At 35.0% G+C, this 21,376-nt stretch overlaps 1 protein-coding gene across 3 annotated transcripts in view; it reads right to left on the bottom strand.

Annotated features, from left to right (window-relative positions):
* Positions 1–2,369: 2,369 nt before the first annotated feature.
* Positions 2,370–21,376, bottom strand: part of LOC6037303 (SEC14-like protein 2) — a 31,014-nt gene continuing 12,007 nt past the window's right edge. For all 3 annotated transcript variants that reach the window (XM_001847177.2, XM_038263202.1, XM_038263201.1), the window contains exons 3-6: positions 8,486–8,555; positions 3,464–4,268; positions 3,070–3,224; positions 2,370–3,010 (exon numbers count right to left, since the gene is read on the bottom strand). In XM_001847177.2, coding sequence (XP_001847229.2) covers positions 2,859–3,010; positions 3,070–3,224; positions 3,464–4,268; positions 8,486–8,555 — 1,182 coding nt within the window. In that variant the 3' untranslated portion in view covers positions 2,370–2,858. The remainder of the gene's footprint in view (positions 3,011–3,069; positions 3,225–3,463; positions 4,269–8,485; positions 8,556–21,376) is intronic.

Genomic DNA, 21,376 nt, shown 5'->3' with positions numbered 1-21,376 from the left:
AGACTGAAAAATCAAGTCTGTCGTATCGAAATTGCCAAAAACCACCAAAAACCTATTTATTCGACATTTTATTTCTTTAAACCGCTGTATTTTTCCAAGGATTGGACATAGGACAATGGTCAATATGAAGACTTTTATGTAAAATTGTCTGGCGAATCGATTCCAACTATCGGTTTTTAAAAGTTTTGATGTTTAGACCACTTTTCAAAAAAACAATTTTAGTAAAAAAAATACAAAAATCTTTTTTAGGAGACATACCATCCTACTACAGTAACAACATTTCAAAAGGGCGAAACCCACAATCATGCCGTTTCGGGAAAATCAACATTCAAAATTTAGCAATTTCGATCAATTCCTATTTCCACAAAAAAGCATGAAAACCATCAATTTTGTCAAAACGTAATAGAAAATAGCAATAATTTCATCATAGAGAGCAATTTGAAATTAATTAAGGTGTTTTTGCTATTAAAAATTGAGAAAAAGAAATTACGCCTTTTTGAAGAGCGTGCCTACATTTTCGCCCCACCGTATTCGCCACCCACCCAACCAAAACAACGGTATCGCCCGTCAGGTTACGCCAAAAAGCAGAAGTAAACAACCAATTCGCCCTTTTGTGTGTTTTTTTTTTAATTTTTCGGGTTTTTAAGGAAAAAAGTGGTTAAACAACTATTTTATCATTGTGAAACGTTACAGTCAGTGATAGTACAGTGATATTTGCAACCTCAGTGATAAAAAATGGGTCTAGAAAGCCTTCAGTAGGAGTCCGATTCAGCCCAAGAATCGTTGAGCAAGGATCACGGCTATGATACACAGTAAGTAGCAAGTTGGTTTGAGGATGTGGTCTATACTGACGTGATGTTCCTTGGGGTGTCCCCGTCGGAAGTGGGAGACATGGCAGCTGACGACAAGGCCGCCCCGCGACACCATCCTGCCTTCTCAATCTTTGCATAGCTTCAATGATTGGAGGCGATGATTTTGTACGGTATTCCTCCTAAACCTCCCTACACTAACTCTTTGTCCTGCAACTGCTCGACCCAGAATCCCCGGATGTCCCAAGAACCGACCTTCATGTCTAGATTGTGAAACCAGACCAGATCCGATACTACAATAATTGAAATTAAAAAGTTATGTATATGGGATCATACAAATATGTGTTTTTGTTGTGGAATTGTGGTCAGAGACATCAGAAACATACATTTTGATCCATTTTGAGGATTGTCAGGTTAAAATTCACTAAATTGTAACGAAAATTTAGTGTTTCTAAATATACGTCGGAACTTGCAGAAAACACTACATTCGCCCCTCGTGATTGGGTGAAAACACAAGGGCGGTTTGTTTTGATTGATGTTGTTGATTAGCCCTTTTGGTTTTTTGCTTGTAAAACTACGTATTTTCGGAATTTTGAGATGTTGGAGGGAGTTTCAGAATCAGTTTTGTTCGCTTTACATGATTCTGACGAAAATCCAGTTTGTTTACATCTGAGGGTTTCGCGCTTTTGAAAAGTTGTTACTGATTTTTCGTCAGTCTTTTTGTAACAGCTTAGGCTATTTCCTCAAAAAAATTGAACGACAAAAATCGTGACATCACCATAAAAATTAAACTTTTAATCATAAAAATCTAAAAATCTCATAGAAGCGGCGTGTATTTTTATTTCAGTGTATTTTTTTTTCGCCCGTCCAATTTCGTACAAGTTTGTCTTTGACCACTTTTTGATGCGATGCAACGGCTTTGAGTTACAGTAATTTTATTTTCAAATTACAAAATACAAAAATATTTAAATAACTTACGCCCTTCTCAAATGTTGTTTTCGGGTAGAATTGGCTCCATATACACAAAAATGGCTTACATAAGCGTAGGATAACATGTCTAAAAAAATTCATTGAACTCGGAGAGGGTCGGGTACAAAAGTACCAGAAAAATTCCTGATTTGAGCTGGAATTGCTCAATAACGTTGTAAAGCGTCTTGTTGTTAAAATTGTTACAGGTAATTATTCCAATAATCACAAACTATTCTGGAACACAAGTACGACAATTTAACTGAAAAAAGCATACTCAACGTGTTTGTTCGGAGTTTTATGCGATTCCGTCGTGAAACAACTTACTTTTCCTGTCATTCTCGAACGATGAAATGGCCTACTTTTCTTTACCAAAAATAACAGAATGGAAAATTAATACCTTTCAATACCAATGCTGAAAAGTAATTCTTTTATTTGTTTAACGGTGAATTTACATAACACACATCGAAAAGGGGTTTTCTCTTGGCATGCATCCTATCCTTTTACAGAACACGGGTCACAAGATAGCACACAAGCAACGATATTAAGCCATTAAGGGCGTAGTTTCTTTCTTTAAATAAACATAAAATCGGGTTTAACAGCATATTGTATGTTTAATTTAAAATTATCACACTTTTTTTTCATTCGCTGAAAATAGTTACCTCCATCTTTCGATCACATCAACTGACTCCGAAATCGTTTTTTTTTAAGGCTATAGCAATTCCAGTCTGGCTTCAATCTTTGAGATACCTTGCAGCAGTATGTGTTGCGAGTTAGGTGGTGTTGTTAGTAAGTTCATCACGATGCCGGAATCTTTGGTCGAAACTAAGATATCTATTTGTGTAACCTCATAGTTTTTTTTCTTCTTCTCTGTTTGATAGGTTTTATAGCACGATAAAAAATATTTAATTATTCACAATCTATTAAGAATACACTGTCTATTCTTCCACCCAAATTTGTTTAATGCATTTAACGTTCAGTACTCTTATGCTTTTTCATATAATTTTTGTTTTTTTTGCTAGTATCTTTAAAGATTTATGTACAGGAGGAAGAATGATTATCATTCGTGACGCGTTACGGTCGTTACAGCGCTTCTACGGCATCCTCGGTTGCGAGTGGGGCAATGTTTTCGCAGGCCGCTTGCTCAATCTCGGCCAGCGGAGTCGTCATCACGACCGAATACCGGATCTTCTTGGTTTTGAAGTAACTGTACGAGTTGTCGAACAGGACGGAATCTGCGAAAGAAAAAAAAAAAAGTTAGATATTTCAATGAAACCAAATGCAACAAACTTACAGTGACATCCCGGCTGGCAGGGGATAAATCCGGACTCGTCAATCTGGTGGGATGCTACTCGCCGCAGGGGGACCTCCTCGTTGCTTTCCATGGTCTTTTTGTTGGTGCACTTGATGCCGAACCGAATGTCGTGCTCGAACGTGCGGAATTCCCACCTGAAAGTAGATGGAGACTATTAGGTAAAACAGATAGCTTTCTAATCGTTTAAAATTAGCCTCAAGTGATTGTTTCCCACCCACAGCTGCACCTGATGATTAATCTGTGACCGGCGGTTGTTAGCATTTAGTCAAACCCTGAACCTTGACTTTCCCAGCACACAAAGTCAGAGCCTTGTCCCATAAGCTCTGATTGATTTATGGCGCCATTAGCCCCACACCTCACCACACAAACTTACTTCAAGAAACATCCCGCATCCTCGCAATCGAAAGCCAACTTCAACTTCCCACCCTTCTTGATCTCGGTTTCGTTGAACGGTACGTTGTTGTTGAAGCTGTCCTCCTTCGAGGTGTACAGCTCTTTCGGGACCTTTCCGCCGTATTTGACCTTCTGCTCACACTTGGGATTTCCGTCGTCATCGGTTTGGGTGCCTCCAAAGTGGGCCGGCAGCTGCGACGGGTCGCACCGTTCCAGAATCGGCGGAAGCCACTTGGACTGGTCCGATTTGTAGATCTTGATCTTGGTGATGGTGTACTCGCCGAGGAAATTTTTAACCATGTTGTACGCGAACGCAAACACCTTTGGCGCATTTATGATGTAGCAGCACTTGAGAATCTCCGGATAGTTCGCTTCGTACATCTTGATCAGCGAAATGACCACCTCGGAAGCCGGTCGCCACACGTACTGCTTCAGGTTGAAGTTCTCCATGTCGAAGATTACCACGACCTGCCGACAGGCCGGATTGCCCGTCTTCTGGCTCTGCTCAAAGGCCAGCTTCATGTAACGCTCGAGGGCCTGCATCGTCATCCGGACAATGTCCGCCCGCGAAACCGTGTGCAGCAGGCCCCAGATGTCGAACCCGGCGAACGGAATGATGATGATCGGCGAACCGTCCCGGTCGAACCCGGGCGTCCCGTGCGGCGTCAGGTCCTTCAGCACCTGGGGCGTTGGCCACTGGTCGATTTCGTCGGCGTTCCAGCGCTCGCGGAACTTCATCGAGTCGCGCAGCATCTTCTCGGCGGCCTCCGGGTTCCACGCGCGGGCTGTTGTTGAAGATGGGGATGGGAAAAGATAGACATATCATTAGTTGAGTGATTCGAGTGTGCACGCAACGGGCCAAGGGCTGCCAAGCCGGTGTGACTAATTGGAGTGGTGTGAATGAGAACATTTTTCCCCAGTGGCACAATAGAATAATCACTTTGCAAGTGATTTCGTGTAAATTGATAGCAGCGTTTAACATTACTGCTTTGGTTGAACTCAAAAACGGTGCACTTTTTCAAAGAATGTCAGAAGATTTTTTCGATTGCAAATTTTCAAATAAATTTCAAATAATAACTCGGTCAAATAATGTTTGCCCTTGCTAAGCTTCACCTTAAAAGATGGGATTTTATGTTTCCTAAAACATATTAAAAACATAGTTTTTCTGGATAATTAACTTTTAAGTGACAAAAAGTTAATTTCTATTTTTTTGCCTTCCTCACCTTACTGAGGAAAGGCTATAAAATCACTCGAAAAATGAACTTCTCAATTAGACCTCCTAGACCCACCTTCATGTATACCTATCGACTTAGAATCAAATTCTGAGCAAATGTCTGTGTGTGTGGTGGTATGTTGATCAAAAAATTGTCACTCGATTATCTCAAGACTGGCTAAACCGATTTTGTCCGTTTTGGCCTCATTCGATCCGTCCTGGGGTCCCATAAGACGCTATTAAAAATTATGGAGTTTAGTAAAGTTATGCTAAAAAACGATTTTAACAAAAGTTTGGAAGATTGTAAAAAGGGTGTTTTTTGTAAGAAAACCCGTCATGCTATACATTTTCAGAAAGGTATTTAAAAGACCTTATTAACGCGTCCAAGACATTGAAGATCTGAAAACCCTATCAAAAGTTATAAGCACTTAAGTGTTATTTACGCACTTTTTGGAGGACGGATCTCAGATATTTTGATGAAAACGTTGTCCGGATCTCTGATGCGACCTATCGTTGGATAGGTTATCAAAAAACCTTTCCAACGCGTCCAAGACATTGAAGATCTGACAACCCTATCAAAAGTTATAAGCACTTAAGTGTTATTTACGCACCTTTTGGAGGCCGGTTCACAGATATGTTGATGAAAACGTTGTCCGAATCTATCATGCGACCTATCGTTGCATAGGTAATCAAAAGACCTTTCCAACGCGTCCAAAACATTGAAGATCTGACAACCCTATCAAAATTTATAAACACCTAGGTGTTATTTATGCACATTTTGCAGGCCGGATCTCATGATATTCATGCGACATATCTTTAGATAGGTAATTAAAAGACCTTTTCAACGAGCACGAATTGGATTGAAGATCTGACTACCCTATCATAAGTTGTAACCACATAGGTGCCCTGCAATATGAAGATCTGACTACCCAATCTAGTGGTATGAATAATGAGTCAAAATTGATAAAACTCTGAAAAACATCGCCATTTTGTGTCTATTTTGGATAGCACCCTTTAAATGTGAGGAAGGCACCAACCACCTAAGGGTGGATTAAGTAACGTTTTTCACAATAATTTTGTGTAACTTACAACTTTACTCAAGACACCAAATCAATCAAAAAATTTCTTCGCGAGATACAAATGTTTAGATATTAGCTGGCAATTTTTGTATGAACAGCTGTCAAGTTTGTCTGGAGAACTGTATGGACGAACCGACAAAAATGTCTTCTTTGGTCACAGTAAAACAGTTTCAATTTCTGTGAATTTTGACATTTCTTGAAACATTAAAATGTTTTGTTTTATATTTCTCAGTTATTTGTATTTTTTTGGACACAAGCAGATTTTTTTGTGACAGATTTTTTGCTGGTTGGGTGAGATTTTTGTACAGTTTTTAACAAGATTTTTTTTTTGAAGAATAATTGGAAATTGAAAAAAAAAGTTTTTTAAATATTTTTTAAGATTGTTTGAATTCTTCACATTTTTTAGAATAATCTGTCTTCTGCCGCAGATCATTATTAATTTTATTTAATATTTGTACATATTTTATAATTGAATTTTTATTGTTATTACCACGAAAAGGAGCTTAGAATAGTGGCTTTTTTTGTGCAAGGAAAATTGATCAAATAAACAAACAATAAATCAAAATCAAACCTGCGTTGTCTGTAAGTTTTTTTTTAAATTAAAATAAAACGTTTTCAAATATCTACTACATATAGTTTAAGTGTAAATTAAATTTGTTATGAAAATTGTAATCTTGTTGCAAACCCAAAAAAAAAACTATGTTTATGCATTGATACCAGTAAATTAAAAATAAGGGGGGGGGAATGAAGTTCTTGCAAATCAGTCAAGGGGGGAATGGATCGCAAAAGGTTGAGAAACACTGCAGTAAAAGTAGCTACAAATTTTCAGGGTCAACATAAACATAAATAAAACGTTTACATTAGCTGTTGTTTAAGCAGTCGAAAGTTCGCGTGAAAAGCTTCCAAATAAATTATAATGCCAATAATAGAGTTCAATTCTGGTTCTTTTACAATTGTTTAAACATTGAATGATCTCTAAGTTGTCTGTAATTATGTCATAAGTAGAGGTGGGCAGAAAGAGAGCGAGCCGCTCAAAGAGGCGGTTCACTGAAACGAGCGAAAGAACCGTGGCTCACAAAAAAGAACCGGTCTAAAAGAACCGTTTCAAGATGGCATGATTTTTGTTATAAATATTATTTATTGAGTTTAAAAAAAAATGTAGTATTAAATTTGTTTTTGAGAGTTGAAAAAGCAATTTCAAATATGCGTTTTAAAATTAATCCCAAAAGTAAATGATTTTTTTAAACAACATGAAAAAAAAACTTTTCACTGTACACAACATTAAAATTACCGGAAGACAAATTTGAGCATTTCAAATTGCATAATTTTTAAAATATTTCCAAAAATCTGCTGAATAGTTAACAGATTTTAGAAAAAAATAATCCTTTTGTCCGATTAAAGTTTAGCGTTTATATACTTTATCGATTAAATCAAAATGTAGAAAAGAGTTCACAGAATATTTTCTCCAAATAAAATATCAGCAACGTAATTTTTAAATTGATAGTAATTTTTTCCAGCATCCTAGATTTTTAGGTTCGAATAGAAATCTTGACACGAAATTGAGCGGCTCCTAAAAAGAGCGGTTTTGCCGACCTCTAGAAGCAAAGTTTAGAACTGTTTTATGCAGTTTTTGTGTGAAGACCTTTGCATCATTTGTTAGTTGGAATTGATAGCTGACCAAAACTTTTATAAACATTCCTTGTTTTTGAAAACCCAAAACTCAAAAACACAAAAACAGCAAAAAATTTTTTGTTGATCGCACTTAAAAAAATCTGGTTATGTTTTATAGCTCCAAAAAGAATATAAAGACTTTTCAAGAAGACTTGTGTAGAAGATCAGAAAATTTTACTGAATCTTTTCAAATTTTCTGAAATAATCTTGTTTTTCTTCCATTCAATTCAATTGACAAAAAAATACTTTGAACAAGTTTTTTTTTGAAAAAATCTCAAGGAAAAATCGCACTTGAATCGCGTCTAGACTACGGCTGTTAAAACGAAACTATTGGCACTACGCCCCCCGGGGCATGGCCTTCCTCTAACGTGGGATTTCTGCTCCAGCGCCTCTGACGAGACAGGAGAAACCGGGACCGACGTTTTACTTCACCATCCGATAGAAGCTCAGTGGATAAGGCGGGAATCGAACCCGCGTCTCATAGCATCATCGGCTGTTAAAACATGGATCTCAAATAAAGGTATTTTCAACAAAACATAGTTCGTCAAGGAAAATAGACGTTCCATTTTAGTCTCATGATGATGATTTCTGCGGAATGGTATGCTTATTTTTTACAAAGTAAAAAAAAATAGTGTGAAGCCAAGGTGAAAGCTGATCAATACCTAACAATTGACTGATCCTTGAACTAAAACAGTTCTTTATTTGATCAGCTGCTTGAAACGTTACTTTAGCATTCTTCATTGACGCAATTGATAAATTGTTTACCAAAAGAAAATGAACCTTGAAAGAAAAAAAAAAACAACGAAAACAACAACAGTTGAACAAACAAATGTGAAATAAATCTTTATTGCAAAACAGTTGTATTGACGTTTTTAAGAGCAGGTATTATTGCTATTTTGTCAAACAGAAGTCAAAATTTCGGTTTAGATAATATCTGAAATTTGCGGATATTTTCTCATAAACATCTCCCTTCCATTGGGGGTTGTTACGCTGTAAATTGATTAGGGTACTGATTGTGCATTGCGAATATCGCTCTTACCTCGCAGCCACCGCAGCAAGTAGTAATCATCGTGTTCTGGCTTCAGCACGTCGGCGACCTGTCTGCGGAACTGTAATTGGGAAATGAGAGGAAGAAGAAAATTGATTTACTGGGAAGTATGATTAATTGCACGTGAGTTCTTTTATTCTCATTGAAGAGTCACTGGAGTTTTTTTATCGGAAGTATTCAATTGTTAAAATTAAACAGCAATTCAAAAATATTTTTTTTTCCATGAAATCATTCGCATACTCTCAAGTGAGTCTGCAAAGGTACCTGTGTGTAGTGAGATGGGATTTGTTTAATTGCGCAAATATCGCATCATCTAAGCACCTGCCGCCCGTTACTTAGTAGAACTCAGAAGAACTTTGACAAATATCTCGCAGCCGTCCATCAGCGCATCATCTATCTAAGTATACGGTATAACGCTCATTCTCATGTCTCTCCGCCGTACAGCGTCCGCTGGTCATTAGTATCGCAAAGGGGGTGTGGGACAATTCTCCCGTGATTTCTGATAAGAGCTGATTCCGGTTATAATGCTGCCTTTGACTGCCTTGGTGCGGCCAAGTTCGCGGTTAGGGTTAATTTGTTTTACAGCGCCCTCCTACAAGTGTCTAGTGTCAAGCCCGTAATTAATGTTCGATTAGCCTTCCATTACTGTCGTTTTGTAATTGCATGTCATGAGGGGTCTTTCTATAGTGCGCATTTGCAGTCCATTGGGTACGTCGTGTGACGTTTACAGTATTCTCTTCTAAATGGCAATGTTAAGGACTGCGGTGACGAAGAGCTCTTGAACCGCTTTAAAAGGGTTCAACAGTAATATTTTCATTTAACCGTATATTCGAGGGAGTATACAGATTACCTCATCTTAGTTCTAAACAAATCTAAGAATAGGTAGAGTTCTCATATAAAGGTTGTAATCTAGCTGAACTGTCGCTGCGTGTGCGAATGATTCAGCGTGATTTAACGTTGATCAGGTGAAATTGTGATTATCTTTTCATTGTTATTAATACTTTATAGCCGACTATAAAAATATAAAATTAAAAAATACTTCTACGACTTTTACTTGGTGCGACCAAATGCAGCTTAAAATAAAATAGAAAGAAAAACTAATTTCAAATTTCAAACAATTGTCTTGCAATTGTCAGGTTAACAATTTAGAACTTTTGAAAAACAAGCTTTTCTTTAGATTCATTATTCGAAGCAAAATCTAAAAAGCAATCAAAAAGTATATATTACTTGGAAAATTCTTATGTAGAGTGGGTTTCCTATGCACCTAGAACCTTTTGAAAATTACGTTAGATATACTGAAAAGCGCATCATTTCACTTCAGAATCAAATTTTCGAATAAAGAAAACATATTCGTCGCATTTTAATAATACTTTTTATTTTTCTCTAGCTAGAAAACGTACCTGAAAGGACTTCCACAACTCTATTAGAAACGATTTTTTTTCGATTTTTTTATTTTTCCCGTGTTCAGGAGGTCATTTTGTGCAACTTTTGTTCTACGAAATACTTTAATTCTCTTGTTTTATGTTTTTCTTGTTTCATTATTAGTATTTTAGTTTGCATTTATCTTGTTTAGTTTTTGCATGTTTTCACTGTCACTTTTTCAATTTTTTGATTGTTTTTCACATTTTTTGCTATAAAATGGCACCATTATCATTTAAACCGTGGCATTGTCACATAAAACAAGTAAAACTTCCAACCTATAAATTTTCATAAAATTAAAGAGTTCTTCTTTCTAACGCTTTTAAAAATCAAAAATTGGTTGAAAAATGGATTTTTTGCCGATTTTGTAAATCGAAGCCCGTTTAAAGGCGGGGTTGGGTTGTAGAGGGTTAATAATGAAAAAAGCATTCCCATTCCCCAACAAAAATAACTTTTAAAAAGCTAAAAAATTTCAAAGTTTCGGAATTAGTTTTTCGAACAACTTGTAAGAGGCCATCCATAAACCACGTGATTAATCGAAAATAGGAACATTTAATTTTAAATAAAAAAACAGCGAACAACATACCTATATGAAAATGTTAAACTAAATTCATTCAGTAATTTTTTTTTTCGAAATGTGAGTGTGGGTAAATTACTAAGCTTGATTTCCATTTATCGGAAAAACTTTAATATCAGATAAAATCCATATGATTTTCGTCCCGAATGAAAAAAAAAAAAAAAATGGAAAAAAAATCTTTTTTAACGTCAATTTGGAACTGAAAATTCTAAATCAATTGAGAGTAGTTTCGAGGTACCTAAGCTCGACATAAAAATTATCGTGATTCGACTATTCGAAGTGAATTTTTTCCTAGGCTTTTGGATAATCGAGTCTAGACTGTAATAAAATTGCCAATAAAAACATTATTACAAATATTTGTTTTATAACAATTGTCCCTTGAAATATTTCGCATAAAATGAATTGTTAAAAATATGGTGTCTATTAAACTGTATGGCGTCTATTAAACCATTCCCATGGGTTTCTGACAGTTGGATAAATCAACAATAACAGTCAAAATTTATACCCGAGCAGACGGAAATAACTTTTGAATAACATTTTTTGATATTAGAAAATACCAGGCCAATAACATTTTATGTTATTTATAGCAAGAATTGTTATTCGTCGTTATTGGTTTTTTGTTATTGGTTTGTTATTGTAATAACAGACTAATAACATTTTCAGTTATTCTTCGAACAAATCTTTGTTATTATTTTTTGTTATTTTAACAACTAATCCGATCATCCCAATAACAGTTGGCGGTATTCTTCCATAACAAAAAACTTTATTCCTAAGTTGTTTTGGCTTTCAACCAATATCAACCCAATAACAAAGTTTGTTGTGATAACATAAACTGTTATTGATCTCTTAAGCAAAAATGGATTTTGTAAGAATATTCCATAAAAGTTTTTGTTATTTTAACAGTATCTGTTATTGAAATGGCATGAATTTAGTTATTACCGTCTGTTCGGATAAAACCAAAAAAAAAACCAGTAATCATCTCAAATACTAACTTTGATGAAAAAAATAGTAAAATGAGGAATAAAATTGAAAAATTTAACCCATCTTTAAAATTTCCAGGTAAAACTTAGTTACAGAAACAATATGGTTTTTGGCAATTCGACGGTAACATTTCAAAAGGCATCATGTACATTTTGACACTTTCTGGGTTATTGCATATTCTGAAAGTACTCCTAATAAGCTACCTCTTCACCAAAAATGAGCAAAAGTTACTTCAGTAAAGTCTGTTAACTCATGATTTTAAATAAAGTAACATAAACAAAATCTCTGCCATCAGCAGTCCCTGTTTATATAGGCCTGTCAACCTGTCAAGCAAAAGACTACATGAACCTCGTGACGAAATAAAAGCAACATGAACAAAGCGCCATGTACATTCGGCAAAGAAACACGAATCATAACAAAGCGTCCCCCTCAATGACAGCAGGGTGATATAGACGTTGGTGATTTCAAAAGAAGTTATGTTTGTTTTTTTCTCAAATAAAATTACGGAAATAATGTTTTATTGAATTTGGATGATCAAGTATCAATAAAAGCAACGTTTTTCATCGTTTGTTATCATTAGAATATCTTATGTTGCTATTATATTAAAATGGGAATTGAAAATGGATGCTCAACATTCAAATGCGTTTTTCTCAAAACGCATGGTTTGTACATGATGCTTTTTGAAATGTTGGCGTCGAATTTTAAAATGAAGATTAAAATTAAATGTTAAGTTAAGCTTTCAGTTACACATTCAGTTAAATACTGATTGTTTTTTCTCTGAATCGAAATAATAAGTCCCTTCTTTTTTGAAGTATTTTTCAAAAATTTAGTAAAAAATTGATTGATTTTGTTTTTTTTTTTTAATTTTGATTCGCAATCATTTTTAAGGTACGAAATGCCTATTATTTGAGATTCTGGGAAAAAGTCGGTAATTTTGAAAATGTGATTTGAGTCGTCACTCTGTAATATGACTGCTAAATGTACATTTTTCTTTAAAATTAGTTTTTCTAAGTGTCCCCGACGGTCAAATCAACCACACTTATGCGATCCTGAAATCTTTCTGTCGAAAAGGTCAAATGTGATCGATAGGTCCAACATTTAAATTTATCTCAAAAGTACCTAAAATTCAACGTTATCTACTTTGGTTCGTTTTGAAGTATTTTTAAACAAAATAGCGCACGATTTTTATAAATTAGCAATTTAAATTTCAAAAAGAACAAGAAAAACAGCATTCTGACACGAGTCTAAGAGGGCTTACACCACCATACCCGGGACCTAAAAAAACAATCATAGTCTGATAAACTATACTTTCCCATAATTTCATTGCCGGCTATGCACAAGCCTGAAATGTAGGAAAGTATATGAGCAAAGTTACATTAGAATAAAAAAAATCAATAAGTATGGTTTATAATAATTTAGGAAAAAAAACTAATGTTTAATTTTAAGTTAATTTTCAGTTTATGAGAATCTAATTCAATTGCTCCGAGTTGCTTAAACTTTTATTTTATTCAATATAACCTGATCCATCAGACTTATTACGGAACAAACATGCAGCGCGAAGCGTTAAAATCTGCAATCGATGCCACGAACAATTCCTACACTTTTGTTATTATTATTATTCCAACTGATGCAATAAGCTGCAAATCGTGAAACACCAGGTGCATGCAGAGACTACCGATTGGAGTCGTCGTCCACCGTTACACCGTCCGTGCACCTGGGAAGATCAGCCGGTCCGCCAGCGAGCGATTATTGGGGAGAGACATGGGCAAGTGGTTGAAGGTGAACAACTTTTTTTTTCGTTGTTTCGATTTCTCAGTGGGTTATACAAAACACTTTCGATTTGCAATAGTGAAAGATATTATAACAGCAGCAAAAAAAAGTAAATCAAGGAAAACGGTTATTGAGCAAGCAACTTTTTAATTCGAAGGGGAGTTTTTTGAAAGTAACATTTTTTTTTGAATAATGAGACAGTCTTTTCACATGATAAAAATACAACCCGGGCAGACGGTAATAAAACAAAATTCATGCCATTTCAATAACAAATGCTGTTAAAATAACAAAAAGTGTTATGGAATCTTCTTGAAAAATCCATTTTTGCATAAGAGTTTAATAACAGTTTATGTTATCATAACAAAATTTGTTATTGGTCTGATACAACTTTGGAATATTTTTTTTTGTTATGGAAGAATACCTTCAACTGTTATTGGGATGATCGGATTAGTTGTTAAAATAACAAAACACAATAAAAAACATTTGTTCGAAGAAATACTAAAAATGTTATTAGTCTGTTATTACAATAACAATCCAATAACAAAAAAAATCATAACGCCGAATAACAAATCTTGTTATAAATAACATAAAATGTTATTGGCCTAGTATTTTCAAATATCAAAAAATGTTATTCCCAAGCTATTTCCGTCTGCTCGGGAAGGCAAAGGTAACATTATGCTACCGTAACTGTTGGCATTTTATGATTCAATTGATCTTCACACTTGATACCGGTTTGAACTCAAGTGCATCTAATCCACGTGGTCGTAAACATTTTCGAAAAACTGGTTTGCTGTAGTTCCATACTGTTCAATTGAATCTATCAAACACGTAATCGTAGGTTGTTTTGATACATAAGAGTCATGGACAGTAACTTCGGCGTGATTTGCGTAAGGCATAAAAGCAGTTTTATTTGTTTGTCAAAGTAACGATCGTCTACCCTCTGCTCTCTCTCTCTCTCTGTTCGATGGCATTGCACTTCAATGCAAATACGGCAAGTACCTCTTTACCCACTGACTGACTAACGGTGGTGACTGCGGCGGACACCATATTTTTGCCATTGAAGGATTTGAGAAACCAGTTTCGTTTTTTGCCAAGCGATTTCTTGTCGCAAAAGAGATTTACAGCCGTATGTTGGCCATGATCGCATGTTTGGCGAATTTACAAAAAACATAAAAAAATGAATTATTTAGTATTATACAATTTAATTTTAAAATTCAAATTGGACATTTATGCCATCATAACCAGCAAAGAATGCTGCTGGACGAAGCTGTTCCATGCAGAATTTCAATTGCCAAGGTTGCAAAGCAAAACGTTGTTTGTTTGAATAATTGCAACCACCACCAAAGTGTTGAGCCTAAACGGCACACTAGAACTGGTGGGTTTTTCCCTAGCCATTCTAGAACGAGGACATCGGCTTGGGATTACACCCAAGCTCTGGTTAGAAAGGTTAACGATTCGTTGGGTGTAAATATCAGAAGGTAGAGATTGAGTTTCGTTATCAAGTTGCAGGTTTTCAATGTTTACAATTTTTTTATTATTTTTATATAATGATTTCTGTGAAATACTGATTTTAGTAATTCTCAAGTTACGTCATTCGTGGATGGAGCCTAAAAAACTTCATCATTCAACAAACAGACATAAACCCCTGTGGTCCAAACAAATAAAACCATTTATCAGATCTATTATGGTATGAATTGAAAAAATGCAAACTGAACATTAACACTCTCGCTTTACAGTCTGTTAATAACCCGAGCCGAGTGGACCTACGGGGAACGCTGACCATTCACGTAAATTGGTCCCGCAAACAATAATGAAATTCACACTTTCACAAAACCGAACGTACACCCTTTCTTCGGGCAACTTTGTAACAATCTCCCTTCATTTGTTTTCACCATGGACAAAAAGGGTTCGTCGCGTTGCGGAAATGAAATCTTTTGAAAAATCACTACACCTAAGTGATTGATCATCTTTTGCGGTTATGTGTTATTGCACTGTTCAACCCGAGCAGACGGAAATAACTTGGGAAGGTCAGTTTTTGATATTGTGAGAAGATCGAAATATGTTATTGGGATGATCGGATTAGTTGTTAAAATAACAAAAATCAATAACAAAGATTTGTTCGAAGAATAACTTAAACTGTTATTATGTTGTTATTGCAATAACAAGCCAATAACACAGAAGGAATCATGAAGGAATAACAAGATTTGTTATTTTGTGCGAAGAGGTGGAGCAGCATAATTACAAAAAATGTTATTGAACTGGTATGTCTCCATAACAAAAAAAGTTATTGTTTTTGTTTATTTGTAATTTGCAAATAAACCTGCAGTTGCCATAACTCCTCTGTAGTAGTCAGGGCTGCAGATTCGGGTACCTCCAAGCGACTTTGAATCCATACTTTGAAGACAACTCCGACTCTGGATGCAGGATATGACGTCAACGACGACTTCAGCTCTCCAAAAATACCCGACTTCACAGATTCCGACTCCAAGTAAAAGTTGCTGAAAATTTGCTGAATCCGATGCAGTCTCCGAGGTCTCACTCCAGCTCGAACTTCAACGTCAGCTCCGACTTCCTGGCTCTGTGAAAATAATAACAGTTTTTGTTATTCACACTTCAAAAATTCTCAATAAATAAATCGATTCCGTTAGGGAATATAACAAAATTTAAAAAAAAAATTAACTCTCAAAAGTTAATTTTATCGGATTAATTTTAGCTTGAAACCCCATTTCATGTTGAAATAAATGACCCCGATGTAATTGGTCAAAGTTATTTCATAGTTCTAGCCAATTTTAGTAAAATCCTTTAGGGGATATATCAAATAATTTAAAAAATCAACTTTCAAAATTTCAACTTTTTAGAATAATTTTAGCTTAAGGACCCCATTTCATGGCCAAAATAATGATCCCGATGAAATTGGTCAAAATTATCTCATAGTTCTAGCCAATTTTAGTAAAATCCCTTAGGGGGTATATCGAATAATTAAAATATCAACCTTCAAAATTTCAACTTTTTAGAATAATTTTAGCTTAAGGACCCCATTGTATGGCCAAAATAATGACCCCGACGAAATTTTTCAAAATTATCCCATAGTTCTAACCATTTTAAACGTAGTCCTTTAGGGGGTATATCAAATAATCAAAAAAATCAACTTTCAAAATTTCAACTTTTTAGAATAATTTTAGCTCCCAGACCCCATAGACCCCATAGACCCCATTTCATCGCCAAAATAATGACCCTGATTAAATTAGACAAAATTATCCCAAAGATCTAAACATATTTAACAAAAGAAAAAATAATAACAGATTGTGTTATGGACACTTAGAAACTTTTCCATTTGTGCGATTTATGGTAATTTTATTTCTAAGTCAGTATACCGAACGAATAACAAATTTTGTTATTAGGAGGGTTTTTGAAATGTATAACTTTTCCACTTATTAGCGTGTTATTAAATATTTTGAATATAATATCGCTTTAATACCAAATTCTGTTATTTTATCAGAAACTGTTATTATTTTTTCTTCTTGAAGTTAATCTTCAGGATAAAATAATAACACTTTTTGTTATTTTAACAGGATTTGTTATTGAAATATTATTAATTTTGTTATTACCGTCTGCCCGGGAAGTGAGAAACACTCAAGCAGTTGTCTCTTTTGAGTATGGAATGTGGCACAACGGAAAGAGCCAACTAACTTGCAAAACGTAAACAAACTTAAAAAGTGAACCAGAAGGGTAAGGTTGAGCAACCTAATATCGACGTAAAATGTTTATTTTTGGTATCAACAAACAATAAAATTTCTAGTATTTCTTGATAAAAAGTAGTTTTTTTATAACTAGAATGACTTTAACCATACTTACTAGTACACTCATACCCCGATGGTTTGACACCAGCTGTTGTCAAACGAACTTTTTAGTCTGACATCCTTTTTACACGGAATTCACACACACTACGAAACGTTTGTTTTGATAGTGCGCGTAAGCACCGTGTAAAAAGTGACAGTTCATCATTTTTTAGTTTGACCAGCCAAAGTGTCAAACGAAAAAGTGACCAACCACCGCGGGTAGAGAGTACACATTCTAGCTAAACCTGTTTTCCGAACCTCATGTAAATTTTTCGATTTGGAACAACAGTCACGCGTGGCGGCGATGATGCAATGTTGCTGTAACAATGCCACTAAAAATCGCAAAAAAACTTGTTTTCGTTTAGGGTGACAACGACAAACATGGTCAAAATCGGGTAGCCTTGGGCAACTTTCAGAAAAAAGAAAGGTCTCGAAAAAAGGTTCTATTTAGTGCACATTTGCTTGAATAAAAAGGGGCTGTTTTAGTGCTTGTTTTAAAATCCTATCAAACTTGCTTAATCGAATCAAATGCGGAGTTTGTTTTTATTACCAGTCGTTCGATGAATGTGCTGTACTCACGAACTTCGAGCGAGCGCCGGAAATGAATAAATGTGTTTGATTAAATGTGTATCGATATACAATCGAGGGAATCCGCGGAGTGAAGGGAGGCCTTTCCTCCGTTTTTGCGTGTTAATTATTTTTTCAACCTGTTTAATAATAAAATGACAGGAAAAAATAGGGAAGGAATAAGTATGTAGAACAAACTTTCAAGGCTGAGCTGATGAGCAACGTGATGAACGTCACGGTTTTATTTAAAATTTCAATATTATGTTCCGGGTCATAAATCAAAGCAGCCCATGGAATTAATTGGCATAAAGCAACTTAAAAAATGTCAATAATGAACTATTCCAAAATTTTACAAATTTCAGTTAGCCATGAGATTACAAAAATCTCATCGCCAGTTTGTCATGTTCAACTGTAGGAAAGAGGAAGCTAAAACTCCGCCAAAACAACCCTTCCTAAACCAGTTTGGTAGGACACTTACATAACCTCCCTTTGGCCAGAGAACCCTTGCCTCATTTCAAACACAACTTGTTTATAGTCGAGTTGGCCATGACTTTGAACGTTCCACCGCGTGGTTTCGCGCGTCAAGCGTGTGCAGACTAGATTTTGGACATTATTTCTCGCACAGAGGTCGTCGTCTTGAGCAGGTTTTTTTATTGTGTGACTAAGATTAATCATAACCTAAACACATCATGCACAAAAAAAAAAACACACACAGTTGAGCTGAGCACGCGCGCTTCCCTCCAGGGACAAACGGGGCCCGGTACCGCGAAGAAACCGTGCCGGTATGCGGTTTAGGCGGAAAATTAAACTTGATTTAATCTTAAAATACTGTAAATGATGGTAGGTTCTACGAAGTTAGTCATTCTATTCAGTTGAAAAATGTACCTAATTGTTTAAAACAGACAAACAGATACAAAAATTACACATTTCATAGAGGTTTAAATTATGACGGTAATTTTTAAATGTAAATATATAGAGGAGAAAATCAACTCGTGACAAAATTTTGAGGCTAGGAATTTTGACAGGTATGATTTTCATAAAGTACTCCCACAGAAAACTGGGGAAAATGTAGCTGTCGAACTAGGCCAAACTGTTAAAGTCACTCACAAAATGAACTTTGATTGATTTGAGTTCATTTCTGACGTCACGATTTTCCTGTCTATTGTCCTGTCACTCGAGAATTTTCGAATTGTTTGGCCCTTATTAAAATGGCCAGGCCTACTGCGTTACATTAACCGCAGTGATGATTCTGTGAACAGTACACAGCTCTCATAATCTAGAGGGGAGGAAGGATGCGTGAACATACCATGAAAAGACGAAAATTTGTTGGTTTTTTTTTCAAATAAAAATAACATGATATTTTTTTCCAAAACCATAGAAATTGAAAAAAACCAAACTTATTTACCAAAATAACTGTTGAATAGTTGAGGGTTCAGTCCAGCTGTGTGAATCCCACAAGGTCAGGGTGTTTGGTCTTGGCAGATCGAGCTCTGTACACTGTGTGCATAATTGCTTTTTATACCCGTAGCCTACACTCTAGCATATTCTCATTGCACGACAGTCAGTGGGATGCAGAAGCAGTTCGCAGTGGAAAATTTATTGTTATTGTGCTGATGAAGGCCGGTGTCGGCACTTTCAAATCTGCCGAAATGATCACGCTGGGTAATTGAATCAGTTTGGCTTGAGGCTTAGGGCGAATTTAGGGGTCGTTTTCCTTCTTGAAACAGTTTTTTTAAATGTTGCAATTTATTTTTATTTACCGAAAAAATACATCCAGTCAGTAGATAAAGATTGTGCTTTTTTAAATAAATATCTCAGAATGCAATCAATGAAACTTAATCCTGTTCAACAAACAAAATATTTTAGGTAAATTGCACCGAATTCCACCATATTTTTTATCATTTTAATTTACCTATGTCTAAATATTTCTTACGTTTGGTTTTAGTGTAATAGCAATCAATATTTTTGACTGAATGATTCAAATATTTGGAAAAAGTATTCATGAAAAATATAAGAAAAAAAGAAAAATAAACAATCATGTTTCAAAACTGACAAGAATCAGTAATAAGCTATACTCAATTTTTTGTCAATTTGTGTTAAGATGTTTTTTTAACAAAAAAACCCTTGAAGAATCTTGTTATGGATTGTTATTTATTGCTTCTTCTACCTTGATATCTCGGCTATTAATCACTTTTAAAATGTCTTTGTCTTGCTAGTATCCTTATTTTTGTTATTATTTATGCTTCAACGGTTTCTGACTTGTTCAGTTTTCATGCTGTTGAAACAGGCTTCTGCATAATAAATTTATTCCAGCAAATTCATTGTGAATCTACATTCTTTGCCTGTCATTGTCGAATGACGAAACGGCCTACTTTTCTAAAAAAAAAGGAATCGAAAAGTAATACTCTTTCATAAAAAGGCTTAAAGGTTCTAGGGTATTTTAACCATTAGTGGACCCCCTAGTAGAGCCGAAGCACATTTTTCACAAATTTTCAATATTTTAAGCACTTTTTCATAACCCTTTGTATAAAACAATGAAATCTGAAGTCTTTTGAACAACTTCTACTATTTGTTTCATCAGTTATTTGCTTTTGAGCAGGAAAATAGCCAATTGAAAAAAAAAGTTTTTTTTGCCTGTTATGGACCCCCTTTTCCTATAGTTGACCCGGGTCCATAATCCGATTGTGGACCCGGGTCCACTATAGGCAAAATGTTATTTTTATACCAAATTTAACCGATATTTGATGTTTTGATGCACGGTGTAGGTCTAATGATAGATATAATGAATAAAAGATGGATTTTGCTCACTTTTCATCATAAACAAATATTTTTTGTTAACAAAAAAAACCTAACAGACATTTAAACACATTTATTTCCGAAAAAGATCAAAGAAAACGTTTCAAAAACCACTGTTAACATAAAACTAATTTAAAAAAAGTAATCTTGATGCAAATTTTTCCATATTAATTACATAAATGGTTGACCGAAACTAAACAATAGAATTGTTTACAGTTGCTGATAAAACCACGTATGTTTATTGGAAAAAAATGTTTTGTTATTGATTTATTATTATAAAATATCATTTCAAACTGCAATTAGGATGCTTCAGTTAAGTACAATTAACTATAGTTTTGATTAATTATAAATTCTTACGGCTTCAGCATTTTTGATACTTTTAACATGAAAACAGCTATATTTATACTCGTAATTGAAAAAATATGCGTTTAGGTTGATAACAACAAGCGTTTATTGTATGTTTTAGAGAAACTTTTGCTTGAATACACAGTTTTCATCATTTTTGAAGGTTTAATTAACAGGGGTCCACTTTTGGAAAAGTTTGGATTTTCGTTGTCCTATATTGGACCCCCCTAATTTTTGCTTGAAAATGAGCAGATCTTCGCTTTATTTTAGCAAAGATTCTTAAACTTACATTACTTCGACTTGCTTAAGTTAAATAATCAGTCAAAAAATGATTGGATGGTTAATTCAATCATAAAATAAAAATGCAGTTTTGTTGTGAAAATGCTAGTGGCCATGGCTGATTTCAGATGTCGAACTCAAAACACTTATTTTGGTGAAAAGGACAATTCAATGTCAGTCAACATTGTTCTAAATGATGCTGAACATGCCAAATAAATGATTTGTAGACAACAACACGCTTGAAATTATGATTTTATTGAATTTTTCATCAAAAACCGTTCAGAGGGTCCACTATAGGAAAGGGGTCCA

This window comes from Culex quinquefasciatus, chromosome 3 (assembly GCF_015732765.1).
Source record: "Culex quinquefasciatus strain JHB chromosome 3, VPISU_Cqui_1.0_pri_paternal, whole genome shotgun sequence".
Taxonomy (NCBI): domain Eukaryota; kingdom Metazoa; phylum Arthropoda; class Insecta; order Diptera; family Culicidae; genus Culex; species Culex quinquefasciatus.
The sequence above is the reverse complement of the archived record's forward strand: the minus strand, read 5'-3'. Positions and strand labels throughout refer to the sequence as shown.